We start from the raw sequence: 26,952 nt of genomic DNA on the forward strand, positions 1-26,952 counted from the left end.
TTTAATTTCTCCTTGGCCTGGTTCAATTTTAATTTTTTTACTTTCTCCTTGACCTTGTTCTGTTTAAATTTTTAAATTTCTCCTGGGCCTGCTGGTTGGACTGGAACCATTTCCTGGAGCTGTTGCGTGGTGACAACGCTCCGGGCTCCGCCCGTTGGTTGAGCCGGTGCCGGATGGTGGCACTTCCATCCGGGAAGCTCTTGGAACCTCCTCAACCTCGGGGCCTCATCCTGAGGAGGAGCCATCTCCATTAATTACTAATAATTAAAATTACCCAATTAACGAGTGCAGAAATCCTGCATCCCGTCAGATTCTGGGATGCAGGTTCGGCGCCGGGCTAATGGATCCGGGTCTGGAGTTATCTTGGGAACGTCCCTTCGGGGCTGGGGAGTTGGGGAATGAACTCGGAGGAAAATCTGAGACGGGGATAGAAATATCGGGTTTGATAAAAGAATCGGGTTTGATAAAAATATTGGATTTGATGAAAATATTTGGTTTGATAAAAAAATCGGGTTTGATAAAAATATTGGGTTTGATAAAAATATTGGATTTTATGAAAATATTTGGTTTGATAAAAATATCGGGTTTGATAAAAATAGTAGGTTTGATGAAAATATTGGGTTTGAATCCCAGCAAAATCTGCTGGGCCAAAGGGGTCGTTAAATCAAGATGGGTTTCCAGGAATGGCGAGTTGGGAATGGCTGGGAAGAGTGAGGAATGGCTGGGAAGGCTGAAGAACAGGGATTTTGGGAATGGCTGGGAAGGCTTTGGAATGGCGAGTTGGGAATGGCTGGGAAGGGTGAAGAATGGGGAGCTGGGAATGGCTGGGAAGGGTGAGGAACGGAGTTTGGAATGGCTGGGAAGGGTGAGGAATGGCGAGTTGGGAATGCCTGGAAAGGCTTTGGAACTGGGAGTTGGGAATGGGAGGGGTGAGGAATGGAGTTTGGAATGGCTGGGAAGGCTGAAGAATAGGGATTTTGGGAATGGCTGGAAAGGCTTTGGAATGGCGAGTTGGGAATGGCTGGGAATGGTGAGGAATGGAGTTTAGAATAGCTGGGAAGGCTGAGGAATGGGGAGTTGGGAATAGCTGGGAAGAGTGAGGAATGGGAGTTGGGAATGGTTGGGAGGAGTGAGGAATGGGGAGTTGGGAATGGCTGGGAAGGCTTTGGAATTGGGAGTTGGGAATGGCTTGGAAGAGTGAGGAATGGAGAGTTGGGAATGCCTGGAAAGGCTTTGTAATTGGGAGTTGGGAATGGCTGGGAATGGTGAGGAATGGAGTTTGGAATGGCTCGGAAGACTTTAGAATGGCGAGTTGGGAATAGCTGGGAAGGGTGAGGAATGGCGAGTTTGAAATGGCTGGGAAGGCTTTGGAATGGCGAGTTTGGAATGGCTGGGAATGGTGAGGAATGGAGTTTGGAATGGCTGGGAAGGCTTTGGAATGGAGAGTTGGGAATGCCTGGAAAGGCTTTGGAATGGCGAGTTTGGAATGGCTGGGAAGGCTTTGGAATGGCGAGTTTGGAATGGCTGGGAAGGGTGAGGAATGAGCAGTTGAGTTGGGAATTGCTGGGAAGGCTGCAGAGGAGGGAGGTGTCTGGGGGAGGAGGTGAGGAGGGAATTGTTGAACGGAGCTGCAGGGAAGCTCCCCTGGGATGGGGTTGGCTGTTGCCGTCCTTGTAAAGAACCCAAATTTTGCAGGATTTGGATCCAAACTTCAAAAAGTTGGGATTGTCTCTCAGCATTCCATGGGGAAAACAGCTGCAAGTTTTGGGGTCTCTCAGCGGGCCATGGGAATGGTGCTCCCGAGGAGTTAACAGGGTTAAATGGGATTTAAAAGAAATATTTTAGGAAGGTTCTGGGTGATTTGAGGCCCCACAGGTGGGGAATGGGTGGAATTGTCAGCCAGGAACATCTGTGTGCCTCAGTTGTCCGTCTCCACGTGGATGCTGATATTTTGTCTTTCCTCCTTTTTTAAGGGCCTAAATTTTGGAGGGATTTGGGATGGATGCAGGGACAGATAAGGGGATTTATGGATATTTAGATGAAAATAGAAATAAATAGATACAGGTAAAAGTAAACTTTGATTTTGGCTGTTTACAGGCTGTGGTGCATCAATTTCAGTGCAGGGTTGGTAGGAAATATTTCCCTTCTCCTTCTCCATCTCCATCCCCATCCCTTGTTTCTCTCCTCTTCCTTCAGAAACGGCAGTTTTCAATTTTTTTCATTTTTTCATTAGTTTTTCTTTTTTTGTTTCATTATTTTTTGGTGAATTTTCCTTTTTTTCCCATTATTTTATTCCTTAACAGTAGAGAGCCCAGTACTCAAGCTTGCTCTTCTCCAGTGTGGGGAAGGTATGAATTAACTGGGGAAAAAAAAAATGATGGAATGTAATTGTGGTCCTGGAAGAGGGGATGGATGATGGTGGTTGAACTTGGGAGGCTTAGGATGGGAAAACCTCTGGGAATGTGAAAGCCTCCTAATTAACACTTCCCACTATCCCAGGGTGCTCCCAATGTCCAACCTGGCCTTGGGCAGTGCCAGGGATCCAGGGACAGCCCCAGCTGCTCTGGGAATTCCAGCCCAGCCCCTGCCCACCCTCCCAGCCAGCAATTCCTTGCCCAGATCCCAGCCCAATCTCCCCTTTCCCAGTGGCAGCCATTCCCTGCCTCCTGTCCCTCTGTCCCTTGTCCCCAGTCCCTCTGCAGCTCTCCTGGAGCCCCTGCAGGCCCTGCCAGGGGCTCTGAGCTCTGCCTGGAGCCTTCCCTTCTCCAGGGGAGCATTCCCAGCTCTCCAGCCTGGCTCCACTCTTCCTGACCCTTCTCTGGGCTCTCTCCAGCAGTTCCATGTCCTTCCTGTGCTGGGGACACCTGACCTGGACACAGAATTCCAGGTGGGATCTCAGGAGAGTGGGATGATCCCATCCTGGCAGGCCGGTGCCACTGCTCACGGACTTCCTTCCCAACCCCATTCCAATGGATGTCCAAAATCCAGCTGGGAACACCATTCCCCTTTCCCTCCCCCGCCCCACCAGCTTCCAAACTTCATCCTCATCCTCACATCCAACCCGGCGCTTTTGAGGAATTTCGGCGGCTCCTAAAAACCCAACCCCCGTTTTTTTGGGGGGGGTGTGGGGGGGATTGGAAACCTTTTTTTGGTTGTTTTGGAAGGTAATTCCAGGGAAGAGGGCCTGGCTCCGTGGGCTCTGCGTGCTGGTGGCTCCGCTGAGGTGGAGCGCGCTGAGCCGGAACGTTCCGCGCTCCTGGAGCCTTCCCTCGCGGCCTGCGCCAGAGATCCCTGATTAACAAGGAAAACAGGACGGCTTCCTCCCTCCGAGGGGCAGGGATTAGAAAAATTAAGCAACAGGGCTGAGGAAAAGCCTGGAGGGAGAGAGCAGAGTGATAACAAAGGAGAGGAGAGGAAGAATAATAAGTGTGAATCCCAAAAAACAGTAGGGAGGGAAGTGGTTTCCAAGAGGCAGAGGGAGCTGGGCTGGAGAAGGGTTGGGTTGTTGAAGATGCGCAGTGGATTTGCTGAGCATCTTTTTCAATCTGTTTTCCAAACTTTTTCCAATATTTTTCAGTATTTTCAATGCTTTTCAATATTTTATAATATTTTTACTTTTTTCTAATACTGTTTCAATATTTTTAATATTTTCCAGCATTATTTCAATAGTCCTCAATATTTTACAATATTTTTTTCATTTTCTTTTTGTTTCCCAATATTTTTATATATTTTTTCAGTCTTTTTCAATATTTTTTTCAATATTTTCCCCAATATTTTACAATATCTGGGGTGAGAAACGTCACTGTCATGGGAATGACATCCGTGGGGGTCTGGTCATATTCCTTTCCCTTTTCCCTTTTCCCTTTTCCCTTTTCCCTTTTCCTTTTCCCTTTCCCTTTTCCCTTTTCCCTTTCCCCTTTCCCCCCCTTTTCCCTTTCCCTTTTCCCTTTTCCCTTTCCCTTTTCCCTTTCCCTTTTCCCTTTTCCCTTTCCCTTTTCCCTTTTCCCTTTTCCCTTTTCCCTTTTCCCTTTTCCCTTTTCCCTTCCCTTCCCTTCCCTTCCCTTCCCTTCCCTTCCCTTCCCTTCCCTTCTGAATTTTAGGGAAAGAATCGACCCTTTTAGGTATTAAACCAAATCAAAAATATCCAGGAAAGCTTTGTTTTCCTGAGGAGTTAATCCATAAAGGAAGGAGCCGGGAAGAGCGACTCATCCACCAGACCCACATTTCCTCTCAAAATCATGGAATCACTCGGTTGGGAAACTCCTCCCAGGCCACCAAATCCAACTCTGGGACCACGAGGGCTCGGGATGGGCAGCCGGGAGCGAGGGGGACGAGGGAGGGCTGGATGCATGGAAGGAGTTTATGAATTCCATGAAGACCAAAGTCATTCCCAGAGGAATTCCGGCGCTGCTCGCGGCAGGGGATCCCGGTTTCCCGCCCGCCCCGCGTCCCGGCCGGCTCAGCCCCGCCGCCCTCCCCGAGCGTTCTTCCCTTTCCAAACGTCCTTCCCTAATGAAACAGAAACACATGGAGGCTCTTTTGCCCGAATTCCAGGTTAATTTGAAAAAGGCCGTTTCCATCAGGCGTTCTGTACACAAAGGGCTCCGCGCTCCCACTGCAGAAAATTCAATTGTAAACTCCCAGCCCAGGCCTTGGGGGGCAGCGAAACGGGAGACGGGAGCCGGGCCCTCTTCCCGGCTCCTCCGGGAGCCTGGCAGGGAGCAGGGAAGATTCCTTGCCTTCAGCTTCCATAAACCTCAAAGGACGGCTCAGATCCTTGTCCTTAGCCCTGACTCCAGCCTTGCTCAGTTCCGAGCGGCTTCTTTCAGAGGAATTAGGGATTTTGCCCTTTTTTTTTTCCCTGCTGATTTCAAGGGAGTTGTTCCTAAAAAAAAAAAAATGCATTAAAAGTTGGATTCATCCAGTTTCTGATCCTAGGTTTTAATTACTGCTAATTGTTGCAATAAATCTTCCTCGGCGGTTGAGGCAGCAGCTGTGGCAACAGGTCCAGGTTGAGCAGCACCTTCTCAGTTCCCTGCTCGAGCTGGATTCCAGTTCCCTAAACCTGCAGGAATCTGTGTGGGAAGGGACTGGGAGCAGCCCTGGGAGAGGGATCCGGGGTGTTGGGATGAGGCTGGAATGGCCCAGCCCAGATCCCCCTGCCCAGCCCTGGGTGATGGCAGAGGAAAGGTGGGAATGGTGTCCCTGTGCCCCTCAGGTGAGAGCCCACGGGCAGAGCTGCCCCAGCCCTGGGGCCAGCAGCAGGAGCACGGGGAGCTGCTGGAGAGAGCCCAGAGGAGGCCCCGGAGCTGCTGCAGGGCTGGAGCCCCTCTGCTCTGGAGCCAGGCTGGAGAGCTGGGAATGCTCCCCTGGAGAAGGGAAGGCTCCAGGCAGAGCTCAGAGCCCCTGGCAGGGCCTGCAGGGGCTCCAGGAGAGCTGCAGAGGGGCTGGGGACAAGGGACAGAGGGCCAGGAGCCAGGGAATGGCTGCCACTGGGAAAGGGGAGATTGGGCTGGGATCTTGGCAAGGAATTGCTGGCTGGGAGGGTGGGCAGGGGCTGGGATGGAATTCCCAGAGCAGCTGGGGCTGCCCCTGGATCCCTGGCAGTGCCCAAGGCCAGGCTGGATCCGTCTGGGACGGTGGGAGGTGTCCCTGGGACACCTGATGGGGTGGGATGGAATGGGATTTAAGGTCCCTTCCAACCCAAACCATTCCATGATTCCATTATTCCATGGTTCCACGTAATAAAATACATAATGCCTAATCAGTTTATACGATAATAAACCCCACAAACAGCATTATCTAATATTATGTATAACCCTGTAAGGTTCCATATAATTGTTCCATATAACGCAGTACAGCCAATCTCATTTAATCCCGTGTCCAGCCGAATCCTTTCCAAAGGAAATGGACACCCAGGCTCACGTGGCCTGGGAGCTTTGCCCCTGCTCTTCCCTCTCAGCTCCTCCCAGCACTTCTGGAGCTCTCTGCAATCCCACCAGGGGTGGAGGGTTCTTAAATTACTCCCAGTTCCATGGAAATTGGAGAGGAGGGGAAGTCCAGCCCTGCCCCTGGAGAGAAGCTCACGCCTCGTTGCTCCCTGAGAATCCATCAGGAGGGGAGTTCCCCTCCTGATGGGATAAGGTTGGCCCATCCCTGGTTCAGGGATCAATCACAAGATATAAATTCGGATAAAACCACAATAATTTATCATTTGGTGCTCACTGAGCACTTCTTTATCTCAGGACTTGGTGGCTTTTAGGAGCCCCCAGGATGACTCTGGAAATCACTAAACCCTTAATTCCCATGGGCTCTAATTAATTTATTTCTTAATGAAGCTGCTGGTTTTCAGCATCTCTGAGATCAGATCTGGGTTTTATTTGCTCATCTTTGTTTCTCAGGTTTTATTTCCTCTTCTGTTTGTATTCCCTGGGCTGGTTTTGCTCCTCTTTGTTTCTCAGGTTTTATTTCCTCTTCTGTTTGTATTCCCTGGGCTGGTTTTGCTCCTCTTTATTTCCTGGAGCATTTCAGGGCTCGGCTCCCCCGGGGCAGCTCCATCCCGGGGTCTGAGAGGTTCTCTGGGATGCCAGGGAGGTGAATCCAGCTGGGAATCAGGTTCTGCTCCTGGGAACAAGGGACACGGCAAGGACAAACGGCCTCAAGATGTCCTGGGGAGCTTTAGGCTGGAATTTGGGAAATTCCTCCACGGAAAGGGTGGCCAGGCACTGGCACTGCCCATGAAGTGATGGGATGTCCATTCCTGGAGGGATCTAAAGCCCTGGGGATGCGGCACTGGGACGTGGAGCGCTGGTGGCCTTGGCAGTGCTGCAGGGAATGGCTGGACCCCGTGGTCTGAAGGATCTTTTCCGACGCTTTTCCATCATTTTAAAGGAGCTTTGCTTTTCCCTCCTGCCCATCCCAACTTTTCCCTGCTGCTTTCAGCATCTGACCCAGCAGAGGATTCAAAACCCACTGGATTCCCACTTCCACTGGCATCTCCTCCACAAGGATTTTCCCTTTTCCTTTGCATTTTTCCTAAGCTCGGCATTCCCGTTGATCAATCGTACAATCAATTCTTTCAATATTCTTGATCTCCTGCCTTTCCTGGAGGATTTTTTTCCCCAGCCAAGGGCTGGGCTGGGATTTAGGCGGGCAGAGGAGCTGCTGATGCCTCGTTGGAATGCAGGGAAATGCAGGAGGTCACGGAGCCACAGCCTAAATAAGTGATGGGATGTCATGAAAAATTCCTCTTGGAGCACAAGGAGAGTTCAGCACCTGCCAGGAGATTGCTTGGCTTTTATTTATTTTTAATTTTCCCTCTCTTTTTGAATTCCCTCTGTATTTTATTCATGTTTCTGTCTGGGCAGGCTCAGGGGGTTTTGGGGCCGTGCAGAAAACAGGGATTTTTTTTTTTTTTTAAGGAAAAAAGAGGATCAGACACAGAGAGGGGAGGCACAAAGCTGGAAGAAAAGCAGGAGAAAGCAGGAATGAGAAATGAGGCTGGGACAGAGCCTCGTTAGCAGCCAGGAGGGATGAGCAGCAGGACAGAACAGGAATTTCTCCATTCCATGGAGTTTTCAGGGGTGCAGGAAGCTCCGTGCATCCAATTTATCCTGGGACTGGATATTTGGGATGTCCCAGCTGGATCTGCTGGAGGTGGGAAGCGGATCCCAGCAGACTTCCAGGGTCTCCAAAGGCTCACCCAGGGGTGGGAGCACCCCTGCCCGCCGGGAATTGTGGTGTCCCTGGTACTGGAAATGGAACCAGGGGAGCCTCCGGGGTGGATGGAATTCCATCCCACACGGATCAGGAGATGGGAAGGGGCTGGGGTAGAGGCAGCCAGGCAGACTCTTCCTTGTGACTGTGAATCTGTGGGACAAGAGGCCTCCTTTTGCTTTTCCAATGTGCTCAGATCCCACTCCTTCCCTGTGCCTGAATTTATGGATATCCAGGTGTTGTATCCATGTATCCTTTGACAGGGTCACCCCTGCATCCAATGGCTTTGATGGATCCTTTCCTTTCCTTTCCTTTCCTTTCCTTTCCTTTCCTTTCCTTTCCTTTCCTTTCCTTTCCTTTCCTTTCCTTTCCTTTCCTTTCCTTTCCTTTCCTTTCCTTTCCTTTCCTTTCCTTTCCTTTCCTTTCCTTTCCTTTCCTTCCCTTCCCTTCCCTTCCCTTCCCTTCCCTTCCCTTCCCTTCCCTTCCCTTCCCTTCCCTTCCCTTCCCTTCCCTTCCCTTCCCTCCCTTCCCTTCCCTTCCCTTCCCTTTTCCCTTCCCTTCCCTTCCTTCCCTTCCTTCCCTTTCCCTTTTCCCTTTTCCCTTTTCCCTTTTCCCTTTTTTCCCCTTTTCCCTTATTTTCCCCTTTCCTTATTTCCTTTCCCTGCCATTCCATTCCATTCCATTCCATTCCATTCCATTCCATTCCATTCCATTCCATTCCATTCCACTCCATTCCTGGAGCTCTGGAATTGCTCCTGTCCTGTGGCATCCCATCCAGAGGCTGAAATGCCACCAGAATCACCCCCAAAAGCTCCTCTTCCCTGGACACTGACCCTTGGGATTGGGGTTGGGATCTCTGAGTCCTGGGAGAAGGATTTGATGAGGATTTGACATCTCAAAAACACGGAGGGAGTGGCTTGGAATGGCAAACCAGTGGGAAGCCAGTGCCAGGCTCGTGATTCCTTGCTGCTTTTAGTGCGGATTCTGCCATCCCCCATCCCAGCTTCTCTGGGAGCAGCTTCTGGCTGTAACTTTAATCCTGCTTTTTTTTATTTCCTGAAATAATTACTTTTTTTTTCTCTCTTTTTTTTTGTCTTTTTGTGACTAACAATGACCTCAGCTGTTTGTTTAAGGAGTTCATAACCCCTCAGAAATGTTCCGACAACCCCAAGGAAGTTTCCAAGGAACCCTTGGGTTGGGAGCCTCTGGCATCGATCGGGGCTTCTGCTTTATGTTCCTATCAAACAATAATGAAATTAAAAGGGAAGGAGAAAATAAACACATTTTGGGGTAAATAAAGACAAATTTATTTGTCTCCAACACCGCTGCTGGAGCTCAGGGAAGGGCCAGCAGACGGCTTGGCCCGGCCGCTGCTCCTTCCTGCCAGGAAAACGCGCTGGGAAGAGGGGAACGAGGCCCCAGGACCACGATGGAAACACACAGGGCTTGGTTTGGGTGGGAAATGCCCTGAGCAGGGGGTTTGGCTCAGCCAGGGTGCTTAGGCTGGGCTTAAAGTTGAGCTGGGCTTGGTGTAGGCTGAATTCACCGAGGTCACGTGAGCTGGACAAATCCCAGAGGGGCTTTGCTGGGTTTGGGTGTTTGTCCATTGGCGGCTGAAAGAGGTGGGAGCTGGTGGCTCTGTCAGACCTGGAACCGGGAGTTCGGTGCCCAAATCCAGATGTCAGATCCCTGATTCCAGTGCCCAAATCCCAGATGGCAGATCCCTGATTTGGTGCCCAAATCCCAGTGGCAGATCCCTGATTTGGTGCCCAAATCCCAGTGGCAGATCCCTGATTCCAGTGCCCAAATCCCAGAGGCAGATCCCTGATTCCAGTGCCCAAATCCCAGTGGCAGATCCCTGATTCCAGTGCCCAAATCCCAGAGGCAGATCCCTGATTCCAGTGCCCAAATCCCAGTGGCAGATCCCAGACTCTGGTGCCCAAATTCCGGTGTCAGATGAGGGTTCCACGGATGAGTTTGGATCTGCTTTGGCAAATCCTCCTCTGAAATTCTGTCCACATGAAATTTCTTTGGATTTTTTTTCATTACTATTATTTTTATTTCCTGTCTTTTTTTTTTTCCTTTCCTTTCTTAATTTTTCATTTGTTTTCCCTTTTTTTCCCCTTTCCTCTTTCCCTCTTTCCTTCTTTTTTCCCCCTTCATTTCTCTGTCTTTCATTTCCTTGTTGCTTTCTTCTCATTTTGGTTTTTAATTTTTGTTTTCCTTCTTTTTTCCTTCTTCCTTTTTCTTCTCGCTTTTCTTCTACCTTTTACCTTCCTTTTCCTTTCTTTTCTCTTCTTCCTCTTTACTTTATTTTTTCTTTCTTTCCCTTCTTTCTTTTTCCTTTTTCTTTCTTTTCCCTTCTTTCTTTTCCCTTTCTTTATTCCTTTCTTTTCCCCCTTTTCCTTTATTTCCATTTTCCCCCCTTTTCCCCCATTCCACATTTACTCCAACCTCCCCAGACCAGTTTCCTCCCCTTTCCAATTCCCCAAAATTCTGGAAAACACCTTCCTTGGAGACGCTGCTGATCTTTGGGGCAGGAGGAGCATCAGGTTTGGGGAACACCTGTGGAACCTTTCCATAACCACGACAGCAATTCTGGGATCCAATCCCATTTTTTGGCAACCACTCCCACCCCAAACCCTCCCTTTCCAGCCCCATTAGAATCCTTTAAGCGCATTTTTAACCCCAAAAGGGACTTTTTATTCTTCCCTCATCACCGCCCCGGTGTCGAATCCCCCAATCCCAGGACTCCACTCCCCTTTTCCCCCTGGGAATCGCTTTGGGGTGGGGTGACAGCTCCTGGTGCACATCCTAAGCCCTGTCTTCCCGGGATTTCTGCCCTGGAAGTGGCCGCACGGGGAATTCGGCGGCCGCGGGGCCGCTCCTCTCCGGGCTGCTCCGGCTCTTGGCACCCAAAGTTCCCTTTGTTTGTACCTTTCCAGGGCTGTGACAATGAGCGCGGGGCCGTCCAGGGGTTACTGTGACACTCCAAGGAAAAAGCCTTGGCTTTTGTTTCCCAGAGGTTCTTGGGTTGCTTTTATCTCCAACAAATATCCATAAATCCTGCCGGGGCTCCCCGTGCCCGGGGCCGTCTGGCGGATGCAGCCACGGGATCAAATCCTGCCTCAGCTCCTGCTCAGCATCATTTTAATCCCAGGAATGTGTGTCCTGCAGGATTTGGGGCTTGTAATTAATTAGGAGCCAGACTTGGGTCATCCAGGAGTTTATTCCAGGTTGCCAAAAGCGTGGCACGTTCTCCGCTGGAGTTTCTGGCTCCACGCTTTTGTTCCCTGCAAATTCCAAGTCCCTGAGATGGTTTGGATCCACCAAAAAGGGAACAGGTTCAGATAAACTCGGGGCTTTCTCTGCAGGAGGAGGTTTGTGGAGGGGGAAGGAGGCTGGCCATGCTCCCAGGCAGACCTGGAGTGAGTGGGAATGTTAAACCCTTCCCTTTCAGCGCAGAATCGTGGAATGGCTTGAGTGGGAAAGGACCTTAAAGAACCTGGTTCCACCCCATTCCTCACCTTCCCTATCCCAGCGTGCTCCAAGCCTGGCCTGGGGACATTTCCACTTTGGGAAACCTCTTCCAGGAGCTGGGAGGGGGCTGCAAAGTTCCTGAGGGAGCTGGGAAGGGGCTGCAGAGTTCCCGAGGGAGCTGGGAAGGGGCTGCAGAGTTCCCGAGGGAGCTGGGAAGGGGCTGCAGAGTTCCCGAGGGAGCTGGGAAGGGGCTGCAGAGTTCCCGAGGGAGCTGGGAAGGGGCTCAGCCTGGAGCAAAGGAGGCTCAGGGGGCCCTTGTGGCTCTGCACAGCTCCTGCCAGGAGGGGACAGCCGGGGGGGTCGGGCTCTGCTCCAGGGAACAGGGACAGGAGCAGAGGGAACGGCCTCAGGGGAGCCTCAGGGTGGGCACTGGGGACATTCCTCATGGAAAGGGTGCCCAGGCCTTGGAAGTGCCCAGGGAGGTGTGGAGTCCCCATCCCTGCGGGGATTTCAAAGCCCTGTGGATGTGGCGCTTGGGGACAGAAGTCAGTGGTGGCCTTGTCACCCACCCTTCCCAAATCTCCATCTCTTGGTGTGTCCTTGGGACCATCCAAGATGCTCTCGCCTCTTCCAAGGATTTATTTTCTATTTCAGTTTACATTTGTCCCCCTGTGCCACCCCTCCCAGGGGACACTCTGGTGGCTCCTCCTTCACCCCGAGCACCACAAGGACCTTCAGGCCACCTCCAATGCGTCCTGCTGCCTCAACCCCTGCCGCTAACGAACAATCAAGAAGCCTTTAATTAGCAAAGCCCCATTTCTGCAAGCAGAAAAGGGCCACGGAGCCGCCGGACCACCCGCGGGTTCCTGCATCCCGCAGGTGTTTGACTCCTTGGAGCAAGGAGACCCAATCCTTTTGTTTCCAATAAAAAAACCCCACGGAGGAGCAGTCCCAGGGCTGAGGCTGCCTCCTGCAGCGCCGGGCCGGGGCCGTGCCGTGTGCTTTGTGTTTACAGTGGAGCTTAAAGAAATAAGCATCGGTTACATAGGGGGGAAAAACGAGAACGCTCTCAAATTGGACCCCAGGGCAAGGCTGGCCGAGAACAATGGATCTGCTAAACAAAACCTCCGAGGGAAAGGAGGAAGTTATCAGGAAAAGCAGGGATGTATTAGTTTAGTTTCTCCAAAAAAAAAAAAAAAAAAAAAATAGAGAGGGGGAAAAAAAAAAAAAGAGGGAGGCATTCCAAGCACTTGAACTTGAGCGGATCCATTTCGCCGCCCAGACGTTCTCCCCTGGCGCGGCCGAGTGACCCCGGCCGGCGTCGGCGAGCACGGAGCTCTCCCGTTCCCTCCGTGGCGGCTGGGACAGGAGCAGGAGCAGGAGCAGGAGGAGGAGGAGGAGGAGGAGGCAGCAGCCGCTGCTGCCTCCCGTCACGCGTCCGTCCTGGAAAAGAGACGGGAGGACGGCGCTGGGATGCGGCGCTCGGTGGGAAGAGGGCAGCCAGAGTTTAGGAGGCCACGGCCTGCGGATGGTTTCCTGCTGGGCCAAGGGACCCACGGGCTCCTGGAGCGCCGCGTCCCACAGCATTTCTGCTTTTCTCCTGGGTTTTTTTTGGGTGGGAAGCGGTGCAAGCCCTCCGTGGGTCATTCCATGGTTGGATTTGCCGTGTATTCCACACACAGGAGCTGCTTCGTCTCCTGCTGATTCCCAGCTTTTCCATGTCCAACCCGTGCTGGTGAGCGCTTCCATCGGTCCCCAGCCCGAGGAGGGCGGGAGGAAGTGCCGCTAATCCTCATTAAATGCATAAATTTATGGCCCCGTGGTGCTGCAATGTTTAATCAGGGCTCCGTGACTGTGCCGTGCTCCGGGTACAAGTTCAGTGCAAGGTGAATCTTGGCTGAGATAATCTGGAAGTTCAGCCGGAGGTGAAGGCAGCGGCGGCTCCTCACAGCCTGCCTGGGGTGAGCAAGAGGTCACCTCCTTTTTTTTTTTTTCCTTTTTTTTTTTTTTTTTAGCCCCTTTTTTGACATGTAAACACAAGAAAAAATTGCAGCTCCTCAGAGGATTTGGCATCAGCTGAGCGGCAACAGGAAAGAGAAGCGTGGAGTGCTTGGCCCCGCGGGGCTCAGGGACGTGATGCCGGTGGTTTTTTTGGGGATATCAGGAGAAGTTTGGCTCAAACAGCACAAATCTCCCGGGGCTTTGACACCAGGGAAAGGAGGAATCCACAGGATTTGCTGCTCACCCATCCCAGCTCCTGGCTCAAAGGGACAATGCCCTGGCTGGGGGTCTGGCTGTCCCAGCCCGGTGCTGGTGGCACTGGCTGGGCTCTGTCTGTCCCAAAAGGTGGCTCGGTGTCACCTGCTCCCTGCAGGTGCCTGGGCTGCTGCTGGTGGGCAGCGCTGGCCCCTCCCAGCCCCACAGCTCTCCGGCTGCTCCGTCAATCAGTTGGGAATGCTCCCTCCTGGAAAAGTGGCATTAAAGTGATTTTTTCCCCCTTTTTGGGGTGATTTTTTTCCCAACTGTACAACGCTGGAGATGTTTCCTGTAGGTTTATTTGGACAACTCCTGATTTCTCCCCTCTGAAAACCCCCTTTTCCTCTTGTTAGGGGTTTTGTGCTTTTTCTGTGCTCATGGCCACTCTTCCCTGACTAAAAGATCCTCTGCTGCTGAAATATTGGAATTTTCCACGTTATTCCCTGATGTTTTCTTTGGAGCCACTGATTTGGACGTGTGGGTGAGGCAGGGAAACCCAGAAGGCCATGAACACCTGGAATGCAGCAGTGGAAAAGGAATTCTGTATTAATGGGATACCTGAGCGCGGAGCCATCAACTCCCAGCCACGGAGCTTTTCCAAAATCCACCTTCTCCTCCCCAGAACACCTTCAAAACAGCCTCTCAGGAGTATTTACACGTGTGTGTATATACACAAATATAGATACAGATATAGATATAGATATAGATACAGATATAGATATATAGATATAGATATAGATACAGATACAGATACAGATACAGATACAGATATAGATATAGATATAGATATAGATATAGATATAGATATAGATATAGATATAGATATAGATACAGATATAGATATCCCACACTTGCAGAGATTTTTTCAGGTTATCCCAAAAGCGTGTTCCAAAGAAAATATGCCATAAATTATGGTGTGTTCCTTTCCCTTTATAAAATGTTGGTACACGGTGCTGATTTCTAATCCTAAAATCAGGAGGAACTTAGTGCTCCAAGTGCTGTGCACCATGAGACTGGGCAAGGTGCTAGCCCGCCCCGGGACGAAGAAAAAGCATGAAATAAATCAGAAATAGCGGCATTAATTTGAGATAAAATAATTAAAAATAAAGTGTATTAATATTATCGACGCCCTGAGCGCTTTCCAAACATCACATCCCGGATTTCTCCCCTGCGGTGCCGGACGCTGATCCCGGAGGGTTTATCCAGCCCCATCCTTGCTGGGTGCAGCTCCACCAGAACCCGATCTGGGGGGATGCTGCTACAGGAGCCATCTTTGCCTGGGGAATGAATCCCCCTTTGTGGTGGCTCAATGGAAAAGCCAAGTGTTATTCAATAGTGGAATTCCCTGCGGAACGCTCTTCCGAGGCTCTTTCATTCCTCCTGGCTCCCGCCCAGTATTGTCCCCGTGTGTGCCATCAGAGGGTCTGGAGGGTGGGAATCCACCCGGCTCCAGGCCCAGCCTTCCCTGCAAACTCCTGAACCTGCCTGGAGAACGGGATGAGCCCAAGGGGTTGTTTTTAGGAGTGCAAATTGGCCACTAAGTCCAGCAGCTCCGCTTGCTTTTGTTCCCGGTGCCGTTCATAAAATCCCCCTGTCCGGGTGTTATCGCTGGGAACGGCTCGATCCCGAAACGTTGAAATCCCAGGGGTTTCGCACCAAATCATTTTCAGGCCTCGTGTGTTTTTATTTTCCAAGGGCTGTGCCATGGGTGAGAGAAACTCGGGATTCCCCTAGAATTTAGCGGAGCTTTCCCTGCGGGCAAGGATCCAGCGGGTGACTAAAGCCAGGCCTTGAGCGCAGCTTGGGGGGACTTTCCAGGGCTGTCACCCCTGTCACACGGGGTGCTGATCCTCAGCATCCCCACTGGACAGCCCTTTCCAGGCAGGAATCTTCCCAATATCCAACCTGGCACAACTTGAGGCCGTTCCATCTCCTCCCGTCGCCGTTCCCTGGGGTGAGATCCCAAATCCTCCCCTGGCTGTCCCCTCTTGTCAGGGAGTTGTCACAAGGTCCCTCCTGATCCTTCTTTTCTCCAGGCTAAGCCCCTTCCCCCGCTCCTTCAGCCTGGTGCTCAGAAACACGAATTTTCTGAGGTAAAATCCTGCAAAGTTTTTAACGAGACCGTTGGAAGAAATTTCTTCGGGAAGAGGAGAAAAGTCAACCGCGTGTAATTCCAGCGTGGCTTCAAAGCAGGTGGAAAGCCAGAGGTGGAAAGCCAGAGGTTTTCCTCCTAATAAACCATGAATGCTTGCAGCTGGAAAACCAGGAGATCTCTCAGTGCAAAAAAAAAAAAGCTTTGTGGAGCCCTTTCCCTGGAAATCTGGGCTATCAGGAATACAAGAACCTATAAACAGGCAATAATGTGAAGCTGAAAATAATCCAGACTGGACAGATTTGGGTTTTGCTGGTCTCAAACCTCTCTTGGTTACAAACTGTCCTGGCTGCCATAAATCCTTCCACATTCCTCTCCTGTTTTGTTGGATGTTTTTTCCAGGAACTGTTTGACTTTTGCAGATAGAAAAAGAAAAAAAAAACAAACTTGCTGCTTTTAACTTGCAAGATCAGCTCAGTTAAATGTGAGGCGAGGAGCTTGGAATTGGTTCTCCTCTCTCCAGGAGAACATCCCTGGGTGGGACATCCCAGGAGACCTGGAGGAGTCACTTGGGGCTGTTGTGTCTCACAGAGAGGTCCAAGCAGGACTCTTGGATCTGTAGTAATTCCCAGAAATCCAGGGGGAGCACCTAAATTAAGATTTTCCTTCCCTGTGCCCCATGTGTGGATCCCTTTCCTTGTCCATCACCAATTCCCTGCGGGTGCTCTCCAACCCCTCACTCCAAGGACACCCAATTCCCAGAGCAAATCCTCCTTCCCAGTGAAACCAGCGACAAATCCGCTCCTGTTTTCACTTAGGCCACGATTTCCCCCTCCGTGCCTTTCACAAATTCGACAACAAACATCATGTTCCAATTCCCGGTGCCTTTTCTTTTCGGGAACGCTATTGTCCAAACCCCACGTCTTCCCAGGGGTTGGAATATTTCTTTCTCTTTCAGTATTCCTTTCCCACGAGGCGTAATTGAAACCTCCCCAAAATAAATTATTTGGCCTCTGCTTGTCCGTGGCTGCTGCTGCTGCTGGAAGCTCCTTGGGTTTTTTGTAATCCGTGACAATTCCCTGCTGGATGGTGGAAGGGGCTGCTCCACCAGTGGTGGGATGGGTTATGGACGTGGACAAGCTGGAAATTGCCGCTGGTTTTCCGTAGTTTTGTGTCTTTCATGGAAGTTCCCAGCAGGACCGGGCGTCACCGCTGTTTTCTGATCCCACTGGGGCATCTTGTCCCATCCTCCAGGTGGGACACAAGGGTGGCCTCCCGTTGTCACCTTTCCAGTGGAGCTGTGGTGTTCCGTCAGGGAAAGGAGCTTTTTAGAGGAAATTCCTCCAAGGTTTAGAAGTTCGAGGTGTGATCTCGTACAAATCAAAGCTGGTTTGTGGAAGGTGTTGGGTCAGAGGTTGTTCATGCCAGGTGTAAAAAGCCTGGGAAGAGGATCAGACTGCGGTTGTGAGGATAAGGAGGGACAATGGAGCTTTTGAGAGCTGTTTTCACCTTGGATCTGAAAATATTTCCTGCTTCTTCCGTGGAAAACCAGAGAGGGCACTCAGGGACGTGACCCAGCTCATGGACGCGGTCCTCAGCAGGGTTCAGGGCAGGAATGCTGCTTCCAGCTGGGAAAACACCAAACCTGACTGAATTCATGCTTTTCCATGCCCTGGGGACATAAAACTCGTCACAAAGCTTGGCCGTAACCACAAGGCATCACTGTCACTCCCGTGGGGATCTGAGTGTCCCCAGAATTCCACTGTGAGGAAGACTTAGCCCCACCTCAACCCCGCTGTGTGTGCTTGCAGAAACAAGGACTGGATTCCCTAATTTAGGCTTTTGTTGCAGGAGAGGTTTAGTTCTTTATGGAATGCTTCCCATCAACCCTGGCACCGTCTCATCTGCTGGGATGGTGCTGGCAGAGGAAAGTCCTCTCCCATCCATCGTGGTGGAATCCAAATCCATCCAATCCCAGCAAATCCATCTCGGTGCTCTGCCTTGTCCCTGGGAGGAAATCTGGTGGTGGAGCAGAGGGAGGTTTTTTTCCTGGGATGGAATCACACAACCACACAAGGAGGGACCTTGAGGGCCCATCTGGTCCAGCCTGGCGTGGGGAAGGAATGGATGGAAGGAGCCCTGTCCTGTCCATCCCAAAAACCTCCAGCAGTGGGATCACCACATCCGGGGGAAGTCCCAGTGCAAGATGGTCTCACTCCAAGGAATTTCTTCCTTGTGTGGAGGTCAAACCTTTCCTGTGGCACCTTGGAGCCTTTGCTCCTCATCTCCACAGGGCTCCTTGTGAAGAGAGATCTTCCTCCTCCTCCTCCTCCTCCTGTAGCCACCCCTAAAGGACTGGAAAACCACAATGAAGGGACGGCTCTTGTGCATCCAAATCCCGTCCCTTTTCCTGGGAAAACTGGCACATTCCCATGGGAATTTAGTGCAGGTCAGGAGCTTTTGGGGCAATTCCCTGTTGGGGGATGCTGGGCCAGGTGCAGCACTCACAGCCCCATCCCTGGAAGTGTCCCAGGCCAGGTTGGACACGGGGGCTTGGAGCCAGCTGGGATGGTGGGAGGTGTCCCTGCCCATGGGGTTGGATCTGGGTGGGCTTTGAGCTCCCTCCCCACCCAAACCATTCCACGATTCCATGCCTGTGACACGGGCGCGAGCGTGCGAACGCCGACGGTGGCTTAGATCCGGTTCCAGGAGCTCTGGCAGGGCTTGCAAACCGTGTTTGGAGTCAGTTTGGATTCACATTCCAGGGCTCCTGGCTTGGCCGGGAGGATTCCATCCAGATTCCACGCTGTCGTCAGACAGAACAAACTGTCCCTGCTCTCCTTCCCATCTGGAGGGGGATGCGGAGCCCAGCCACGGCCTGGTCTCCTCCTGCAGGGACCTTCCAGCCACCCTCGCCCTCTGCTTGAGGTGAGGGGCAGAAAAACTCATCTGCTTGGATAAAAAGGACGTTTTTTGAGGAGTTTGAGGTGGTGACGTTGCAAGGGGGGGTGAAAAGGAAGTGGTTTTTGAGGTAGAACTGGTGGTTGGATTTGATGATGTGAAAGGTCTTTTCCAGCTTAAATGATTCCGTGATTCCATGAAATGGGGGGGAAAGTTCTTCCCAGGGGAACCTGGGACAGGGCTGGGAACTGGCTCCCAGTTTAATTCCTTCATTCCAGCATTTCCTTCTCTTGAATTCTACATTCAATTTGGATACAAGCTCATGTATGTGTATAAAACAAATTTTGGTACTTTTTTAAATACCTTTTTTCTGGCATTTTTTTTTCAAACCATCCTCCACTTCTCCATTTTTATAAAGCTGTGCCTGCACCTCTCCCTGCTCCTGCTCAAGGTGTTCCTGGAACCCCGGGAAGCTGCAGGTTCCCAGCCCCGAGCACATCTGCAGCTTCCTGATCTTATCCCACTCCCACATCACCGTGGTGAAAGCTCCTCTTAATTTTTCCCTCCTCTTTTTTCCCTTTCCCTCCTCTCCTTTTCCTTCCCCCCCACCCCCCAGTGGATGTGCTGTCGAGTTTGATTTATGGCCTTGAAAGGGAGACTCCAGTTTAAAGAATTAATGGTATTTGCATATTTGATTTGGAAACTCCCCCGGCAGACCCGCGGCAGCCCCGCGCCGCCGGCTCTTTTTTCCTCTTCCCTTTTTTTTTTCCCTTTCCACCTCGGCCCGTTCAGATTTAGCAGCAGAGGTGAAAAGTTGAAGCAGTAAAACCAATAAAACCACATTTATGTGACAGATAAATCGTCTGGAGGCAGCTCTCCCTGAGCCTTCGGGCTTCCTCCTGCAGGACCTCTCCCCTCCGGAGCGCGACCCGCAGCCGGGCCGGCAGCGCCGGCAGCCGGGGCCAAAGGTGCTGGCCCCGGCCGTCCGCGGACCTGCTGAGCCAAAAAAGATGGATGTGGGCAAAGAGTTGGAAAATACACAGCCCATCCGTCACTGTCGGGAGCCACCTGGGGGTGGTCTGGCTCTGCGAGAGCTCCGGGAAGGTCCAGGCTGAGGTGGGAGCGCTGGGAGTCACGGAATCAATAAGGTTGGAGAAGCGCTCAGAGATCGAGTCCAGCCTTGCCTCAACACTGCCAAGGCCACTGCTGATCCCCAAGTGGATCCTTCAAATCCTTCCAGGGATAGGGTCTCCACCAGGTTGGACAGCCCTTTCCATGGGGAAATTCCTGCTGGTGCCCACCCTGAGGCTCCCTGAGGCCGTTCCCTCTGCTCCTGTCCCTGTTCCCTGGAGCACAGCCCGACCCCTCCGGCTGTCCCCTCCTGGCAGGAGCTGTGCAGAGCCACAAGGGCCCCCTGAGCCTCCTTTGCTCCAGGCTGAGCCCCTTCCCAGCTCCCTCGGGAACTCTGCAGCCCCTTCCCAGCTCCCTCAGGAACTCTGCAGCCCCTTCCCAGCTCCCTCGGGAACTCTCCATTCCCTTCCCAGCTCCCTCGGGAACTCTCCATCCCTTCCCAGCTCTCCGTTCCCTGCCCTGAGCACGCTCCAGCCCCTCAGGGTTTCTCTTGTTGGGAGAGGCCCAAAACTGCCCCAGGATTTGAGGCTGTGCCCCAGCAGTGCCAGCACAGGGGACAGGCACTGCCCTGGTCCTGCTGCCACCCCAGTGCTGGCACAGCCCAGGTGCCCTTGGCCTTCTTGGCTGCCTGGACACACCTGGGCTGGTGTGGAGCTGCTGTTGATGGTTCCGGGTCACTGGAGTTTCTCTGGCAGAGGCAGCCATTCCCTGGCTCCTGTCCCTCTGTCCCTTGTCCCCAGTCCCTCTGCAGCTCTCCTGGAGCCCCTGCAGGCCCTGCCAGGGGCTCTGAGCTCTGCCTGGAGCCTTCCCTTCTCCAGGGGAGCATTCCCAGCTCTCCAGCCTGGCTCCAGAGCAGAGGGGCTCCAGCCCTGCAGCAGCTCCATGTCCCTCTGAGCTCCTGCACTGCTCTCGAGCCTTGGCCAGAACAACTCCCAACATTTTAATTCCACCTCCTCCGAACCCCTTCCTAATCCTCACTTTTTAAATTTCCTTTCTTCCTCCATCGCTTTCCTCCTGGCTCCTTATTCCCCCTCCCCACAAACGGCTACCTGGCCCCTGGATGCTCCGGCCGCGCACTTTCCATGGCAAGAACTCGTTCAGGCTTTGTTTGGGATTTGCCCGAGGCACGTTCAGCCTCCCGGGGGCCACCAGCAAGAGGTCTTTGGCGCGTTGTGGGGGTTCCCTTTGAGCCTGTACAACCATGCGACTCCTCCCAGCAGCCGCCAAACCCCGCGGAAGCGTCTTGGCCCCGGCGCTCGGCCTGAAAAGCGCCTGTGAAATCATATTTAAGGTTGTCTCTCTCGAAGGTGCCCCCTTGGAAAAACCTCCTGCCAATGATGTTCAGCTCGGGTTTGTAGTTCAACACAAAGGCCCCGCCGGACAAAGCCGAGCGGGACCCGGGCTGGAAAAGCCCTCTTAGGTCCCGGCTAATCCATCCCCCCCGCCAGCCCGGGGGATTGTTCCCGACAGCTTGTTTTCCTTGCCCTGACCTACATAGTCAAAAAGAATCTTGTTGCACATTTTTGTTTTGTATCTGGAGGTCTCGGAGGAGCTAAATCCCCTTCTTGGCGGGGCAGGATGCGTTGTTAAACAGCGCCGGGGCCTCCAGGAAAACCATGGCGACGCGGGGACAATGAGGCCTCTATGGGCCCCGCTTGGCCGCCGGACGGGCCCGGCCTCTCCCGGCTCCGGTGGTGGGCACCGGGACGCGCCGAGCGGGCGATGAAGACGTCCACGCGCTTGGCAGGCTGTCCCCAAATAGAGTGGTCACAGCGGCGCTCCAAGACGGGATCTTTGGGAGGGGGGGAACGGCAGGAGCTCTTAATTAACCTGCTGCGGACGGGGCGGAGGTGAAGGCGGCGTCCCCGGGAATGCTGGGCCGCGCCGCTGCAGGTGGGTGGAGGAGGCGAGTCCTCGTCGAGGTGAGGAGATGCACGTGTGGGATGGGCACGGGAGAGCCTGGTTTTTCAGGAAAACAAGGATGGGAATGGTGCGGGAAGAGGGCAGTGGACTGTGTCTGTCATGGGTGGGTGGAGAAGCCAAGTCCTCATGGAGATGAGGAGATCCTCATGTGAGGAGGGCATGGCAGCTCCTGGTTTTTTAAGGAAAATGAGGATGGGAATGGTGTGGGAAGAGGGCATTTAGGGAACTTGGACTGTGCCCTCATGGGTGAGTGGAGAAGCCAAGTCCTCATGGAGATGAGGAGATCCTCATGTGAGGATTGCACGGCAGCTCCTGGTTTTTTAAGGAAAACAAGGATAGGATCGGGGTGGGAAGAGGGCATTTAGGGAACTTGGGCATTTAGGGAACATCCCTGACCCGTGGGTCAGGGATGGACGTGGAAATGCTGGGGATGGTTGGATTTGGTGACCTTGGAGGGCTCTTCCAGCCGCAATAATTCTGTGATGTGCAGCGAGTTCGTGCCCTTAAGGGTGGGGGGAGAAGCCAAGTCCTCACTGAGATGAGCAGATGAGGCCATGGCAGCAGCTCCTGTTTTTTAAGGAAAACAAGGATAGGAATGGTGTGGGAAGAGGGCATTTAGGGAACTTGGACTGTGCCCTCATGGGTGGGGGAGAAGCCAAGTCCTCACTGAGGTGAGCAGATCCTCATGTGAGGAGGCCATGGCAGCAGCTCCCGTTTTTTAAGCAAAACAAGGATAGGATCGGTGTGGGAAGAGGGCATTTGGCCAACCTGGGCTGTCGTTTGCCCGTCCCTCACCTGGCTGGGAGGAGCGGGGCCATTTGTGGGCACGAAGGGCTGCGGGTGGGAATTCTGGCAGTCTGGAGCAGGGATTGTCACGGATGGCCGAGTTAATCCCTTTTCCTTCCCCTGCTGCCAAGGCCTGGTGGTTTCTCTTACCAACGTCTGGAAAGCACCTGGGACTCCCAGCTCCAGGAGCTGCACTCACCCAGAATAACCCCCCCGAGCTCCTCGGGGAGCTCAGGGCTTTGGAGACACTTCCAGAGCACTTGGAGGGTTTTGGGGTGGACCCAGGGTGGTGAGAAACCCGTGGGGAGTGGTTAGAACGACACTGGGGCTGTTTGGGGACAGAAGAAGTTTGTGGTGGCTTTGACCCCGAAAGTTTGCTCCTGCTGTAGCTGACAGCGTCAGGCCACTGGGGTTGTCACCCACGTCCTCGAGGTGTCTCAGACCTCAAATCCCCAAAATTAGGGATCACAGAGCTGGACTGGCTAAATTAACACAGCCCTGCATTAATCAATTTTAAATATCCCTAAATTAACAATGAAGTACAATCCAGTTAATGATGAAACCTTAACAGAATAATATTGAACAAATTAATAAAACCTGCATTCATTTTTTTTTTTTTTTTACGGACAACTCCACCTGCCCAGGACCTCTGCCAGCTTCCAGGGTAACACCTGCTCCCTTTTCCAGCTTTTTCAAACCCCGTGTGTTTTTCCTTTCCAGCTCCTGGATCTGTTCATCCAGTGGGATTGGTCGACATATTTGGCCGACTACGGACAGCCCACGTGCAAGTACCTTCGTGTGAACCCCACCACAGCCCTCATCCTGCTGGAGAAGTGAGTGTGGCCCCCAAATCCCGGGAGAATTTCCACCTCCATCGTGCTTTGGCAGCTTTTCCATCCCTGTGAGCAGAGATCTCGGCCCTGGGCGGACAGAGGGAGCTCAGATGGGAAAATCCCATTTTATCCCGTCGACCCGAACGCCACTTTATCCAAATCCAACGGCTTGGCTGCGGGTCCTTCTTTTTATTGGCTCTTCCGCAGAGTTTTCCTTGTCCTACCAGAAAATGTCGCTGTAAAGATGAACCCCCAGCCCCAAAATCCTTTCAAATGTGCGGGGCTGCAGGCAGGAGTGGCTATCCCAATTGTTCAGTGTTTGAGCAACGCCATGAACAGCTTTTGGTCCAGAAGTGACTGAGCAGTTGGACCACACTGTTGTACGTTCCCTTCCACCTGAGAATATTCTGGTTTATACCATTCTATTTCTGTGTTTCTATTTCTTTCTATTTCTACATTTCTATTTTTATTTCTATTTCTTTATTTTGAATTTTATTTACGTGTTCCTGTTTATATTTATTTCTGTATTTCTATTTCTATTTTACTGCTATATTTATTTCTATTTCTGTATTTTTAATTTCATTTATTTCTATATTTCAATAGTTCAATACTTATATTTCTATGTACTTATTTTAAAATGTATTTATTTTTCTATATTTTTCTACATTTCTATAGTTCTCTCTATTTCTATATTTATTTCTATTCCTCTATTTTTATTTCTATTTCTCTATTTTTATTTCTATGTTTCTATTTCTATATTTTTATTTCTATTTATTTCTTTAGTTCTATTTATTTCTAAATTTTTATTTCTATTTCTGTATTTTTTTATTTCTACATTTCTGTATTTCCTTATTTCTGTATTTCTAAATTTCTATTTCTATACTTTTATTTCTTTTTACTTCTATAGTTCTATTTATTTCTATTTTTATTTCTACTTCTATATTTTATTTCTATTTTATTTCTATTTCTATATTCTATTTCCTATTTATTTCTGTTTCTGTATTTTTATCTATATTTCTATATTTCCATATTTCTATTTATTTGTATTTTATTTCTATTTCTATATTTATTTCTATTTTTTCTATATTTTATTTCAATTTTATTTTTATTTCTATATTTATTTCTATTTTATTTCTTTTTCTATATTCTATTTCCTATTTATTTCTGTTTCTGTATTCTTCTATATTTCCATATTTCTATTTATTTCTATTTCTATATTTATTTCTATTTTATTTCTATTTCCTATTTCTTTCTGTTTCTGTATTTTTATCTATATTTCTATATTTCCATATTTCTATTTATTTCTATATTTATTTCTATGTTTATTTCTATTTCTACATTTATTTCTATTTTCTTTCTATTTCTATCTTTTATTTCCTATTTATTTCTCTTTCTGTATTTTATCTATGTTTCTATATTTCCATATTTCCTTATTCTATATTTCTTTTAACCTCTATTTCTACATTTTTATCTCTATTAATTTCTACTTCCACATTTTTTATCCCTATTTCTCTCTATTTCCACACACCCCTACACTTTTATTCCCGCTTCTTTCTCTTCCCCTTCACCCCTGTTCCCGTTTCTCCCGCCTCCCTCCCGCGGCGCTCCCGGCGCGCCCCGATCCCGGTTCCGTGGGGCCGCAGGAGCCTCCGGGGCTCCCTCCACCCATCCTTTGAGTCCCTACTTCCCATGCTCCGCACGCCTCCATCCCAAACCCTGGAGCGGTGCCGGGAACGGCGCCCGGGGCTCCGGGGTGGCTCCTTGGGGGGCTCTGCCAGTCCCGCGGGCCGGCAGCGAGCCGGGAACGCCGCGGGATTTGCCGCAGGCCCCAGGAAAAGCGGGATTTGCTTTGCCTGTCACCCCCTGCCCGTGGTGGGTCCTCCCAGATGATCTCCGCTGGTCCAGCTCCAAGCTGGCTGGGGAAGGATCCACTCTGCTCCTGCTCCCGGCAGACCTCCCAGGTCGTTCTCCAGCTGGTGGGGTGGAGAATGAGCCAAAAAGTGGGAATTTGGCGTTTTCCGAGCGGCTCCTGGCACGGGCGCTGCAGTGCTGGGTCCTGCATGGAGGAGAGGGCAGGAGGGGATCTTCGTGGAATCATGGAATGGTTTGGGTGGGAAAGGGACCTTAAAGCCCATCCAGTTCCATGGGCAGGACACCTCCCGCTGTCCCAGCCTGCTCCAAGCCTTGTCCAACCCGGCCTTGGACACTTCCCAGGATCCAGGGGCCTTGAATGTTCTTCTGGAAGTGCGGCCCCAGCCCTAAACTCGTCACCTCCTCCTCAAGAAGGAGAGACCCCAAATCACCTCAAACTGCTCCCCATGCTCTGACTCCATGGCTAATCCAACCCCAGCTGCGTCCCTGGAAGTGCCCAAGGTGGGGTTGGACAGGGCTTGGAGCACCCTGGCACAGTGGCGGCATGGGGGTGGCATTTGATGGGCTTTAAAGATCCCTTCCAACCCAAATTATTCTCTGGATCTCCGATTCTGTGAGCGACCCTGGGGTGTTTGTGAGCTTCGGGGCTCCCTGGGTGTCATCACGGTCCAGCTCCTCTCCACCGGAGGAGAAGGACGGATGCCACAGCACCTCAGGACACCCCGAGGGCGCCAGTGAGGGAAACAGGGACTAAACTGGGTTTAAGAGGACTTTTACACCTCGGGGTGTTGTTTTTATACCGGTATTTTACGGTTTGTGTCATCCCTGGGTTATTTGGGCCGTGTGGAAATGCCAGAGATGCTTGGATCTGGTGACCTTGGAGGGCGCTTCCAGCCGGGATCATTCTGTGGTGGGCAGCGAATTCGTGACCCAGCAGCCGAGATGGGAAAGTGAGAGGTTTATTCAGAGCTAGCAGCAAACTGCAGAAATAAAGGGACGCCCAAAATCTGGGAGCTTGGCCGTGCAGCATCTGGGAGAGCCGGGGAATCGAGGCAGGCGGTGAGCTGGGATGGCGGCAGAGGCTGGGAAGGCGGTGGGACAGCAGGAGAGCAGCTCCACGCTCAGCGGTGTTAAAATGTCCCCAAACCCCGGCCTGGCTCATTTCATAAAGTCATAAAATCCTGGAATGGGTTGGGTTAGAAGGAACCTTAAGGATCATCCTGTTCCCAGCCCATCCATGGGCAGGGACACCTCCCACTGTCCCAGGTGGATCCAAGCCCCACTGTCCAGCCTGGCCTTGGGCACTGCCAGGGATCCAGGGCTGCTCTGGGAATTCCAGCCCAGCCCCTGCCCACCCTCCCAGCCAGCAATTCCTTGCCCAGATCCCAGCCCAATCTCCCCTTTCCCAGTGGCAGCCATTCCCTGGCTCCTGTCCCTCTGTCCCTTGTCCCCAGTCCCTCTGCAGCTCTCCTGGAGCCCCTGCAGGCCCTGCAAGGGGCTCTGAGCATTCCCTGGATTTTTCCCTTCTCCAGGGGAGCATTCCCAGCTCTCCCAGAGCAGAGGAGCTCCAGAATCCTGGAATGGGTTGGGTCGCAAGGAACCTTAAGGATCATCCCATTCCCACTCCCATCCATGTTTAGGGACACCTCCCACCGTCCCAGGCTGCTCCAAGCCCCAGTGTCCATCCTGGCCTGGGACACTGCCAGGGATCCCCTCTGAGGGGTCTCTGTCCATCCCCCAGGAGCTCTCCGGAGGCTCCTCGCTCCAGGCACATCCGCTGCCTCCCATCCCGCCGGGAATTCCGCGGGGAATTCTGAGCGGGGCCGGCTCAGCCTGTAACCTGTTCTCCTGGTTATCTGTGTCCCTTATCACCCCGGTGTCTCTGTCTCTCCCAGGATATCCCGGGTGTAAGTATGCGCTCGCTCGGGCTTTCACCCTCACCCGGCAGGGCCCCGATTGTCC

The 26,952-nt window shown here is 51.7% G+C and overlaps 1 protein-coding gene across 4 annotated transcripts in view; it reads left to right on the top strand.

Moving 5' to 3' along the window:
* EXOC6B (exocyst complex component 6B) overlaps positions 1-26,952 on the top strand; it is a 376,533-nt gene that overhangs the window by 340,385 nt on the left and 9,196 nt on the right. For 3 of the 4 annotated variants that reach the window (XM_038134227.1, XM_038134228.1, XM_038134231.1), the window contains one exon: positions 23,006-23,118. In XM_038134227.1, coding sequence (XP_037990155.1) covers positions 23,006-23,118 — 113 coding nt within the window. Of the gene's footprint in view, positions 1-10,178; positions 10,260-23,005; positions 23,119-26,952 lie in introns of those variants that run through there. The other variant, XM_038134230.1, reaches the window with a different exon arrangement.

Source organism: Motacilla alba, chromosome 4 (genome assembly GCF_015832195.1).
Source record: "Motacilla alba alba isolate MOTALB_02 chromosome 4, Motacilla_alba_V1.0_pri, whole genome shotgun sequence".
NCBI classification, from domain to species: Eukaryota; Metazoa; Chordata; class Aves; order Passeriformes; family Motacillidae; genus Motacilla; species Motacilla alba.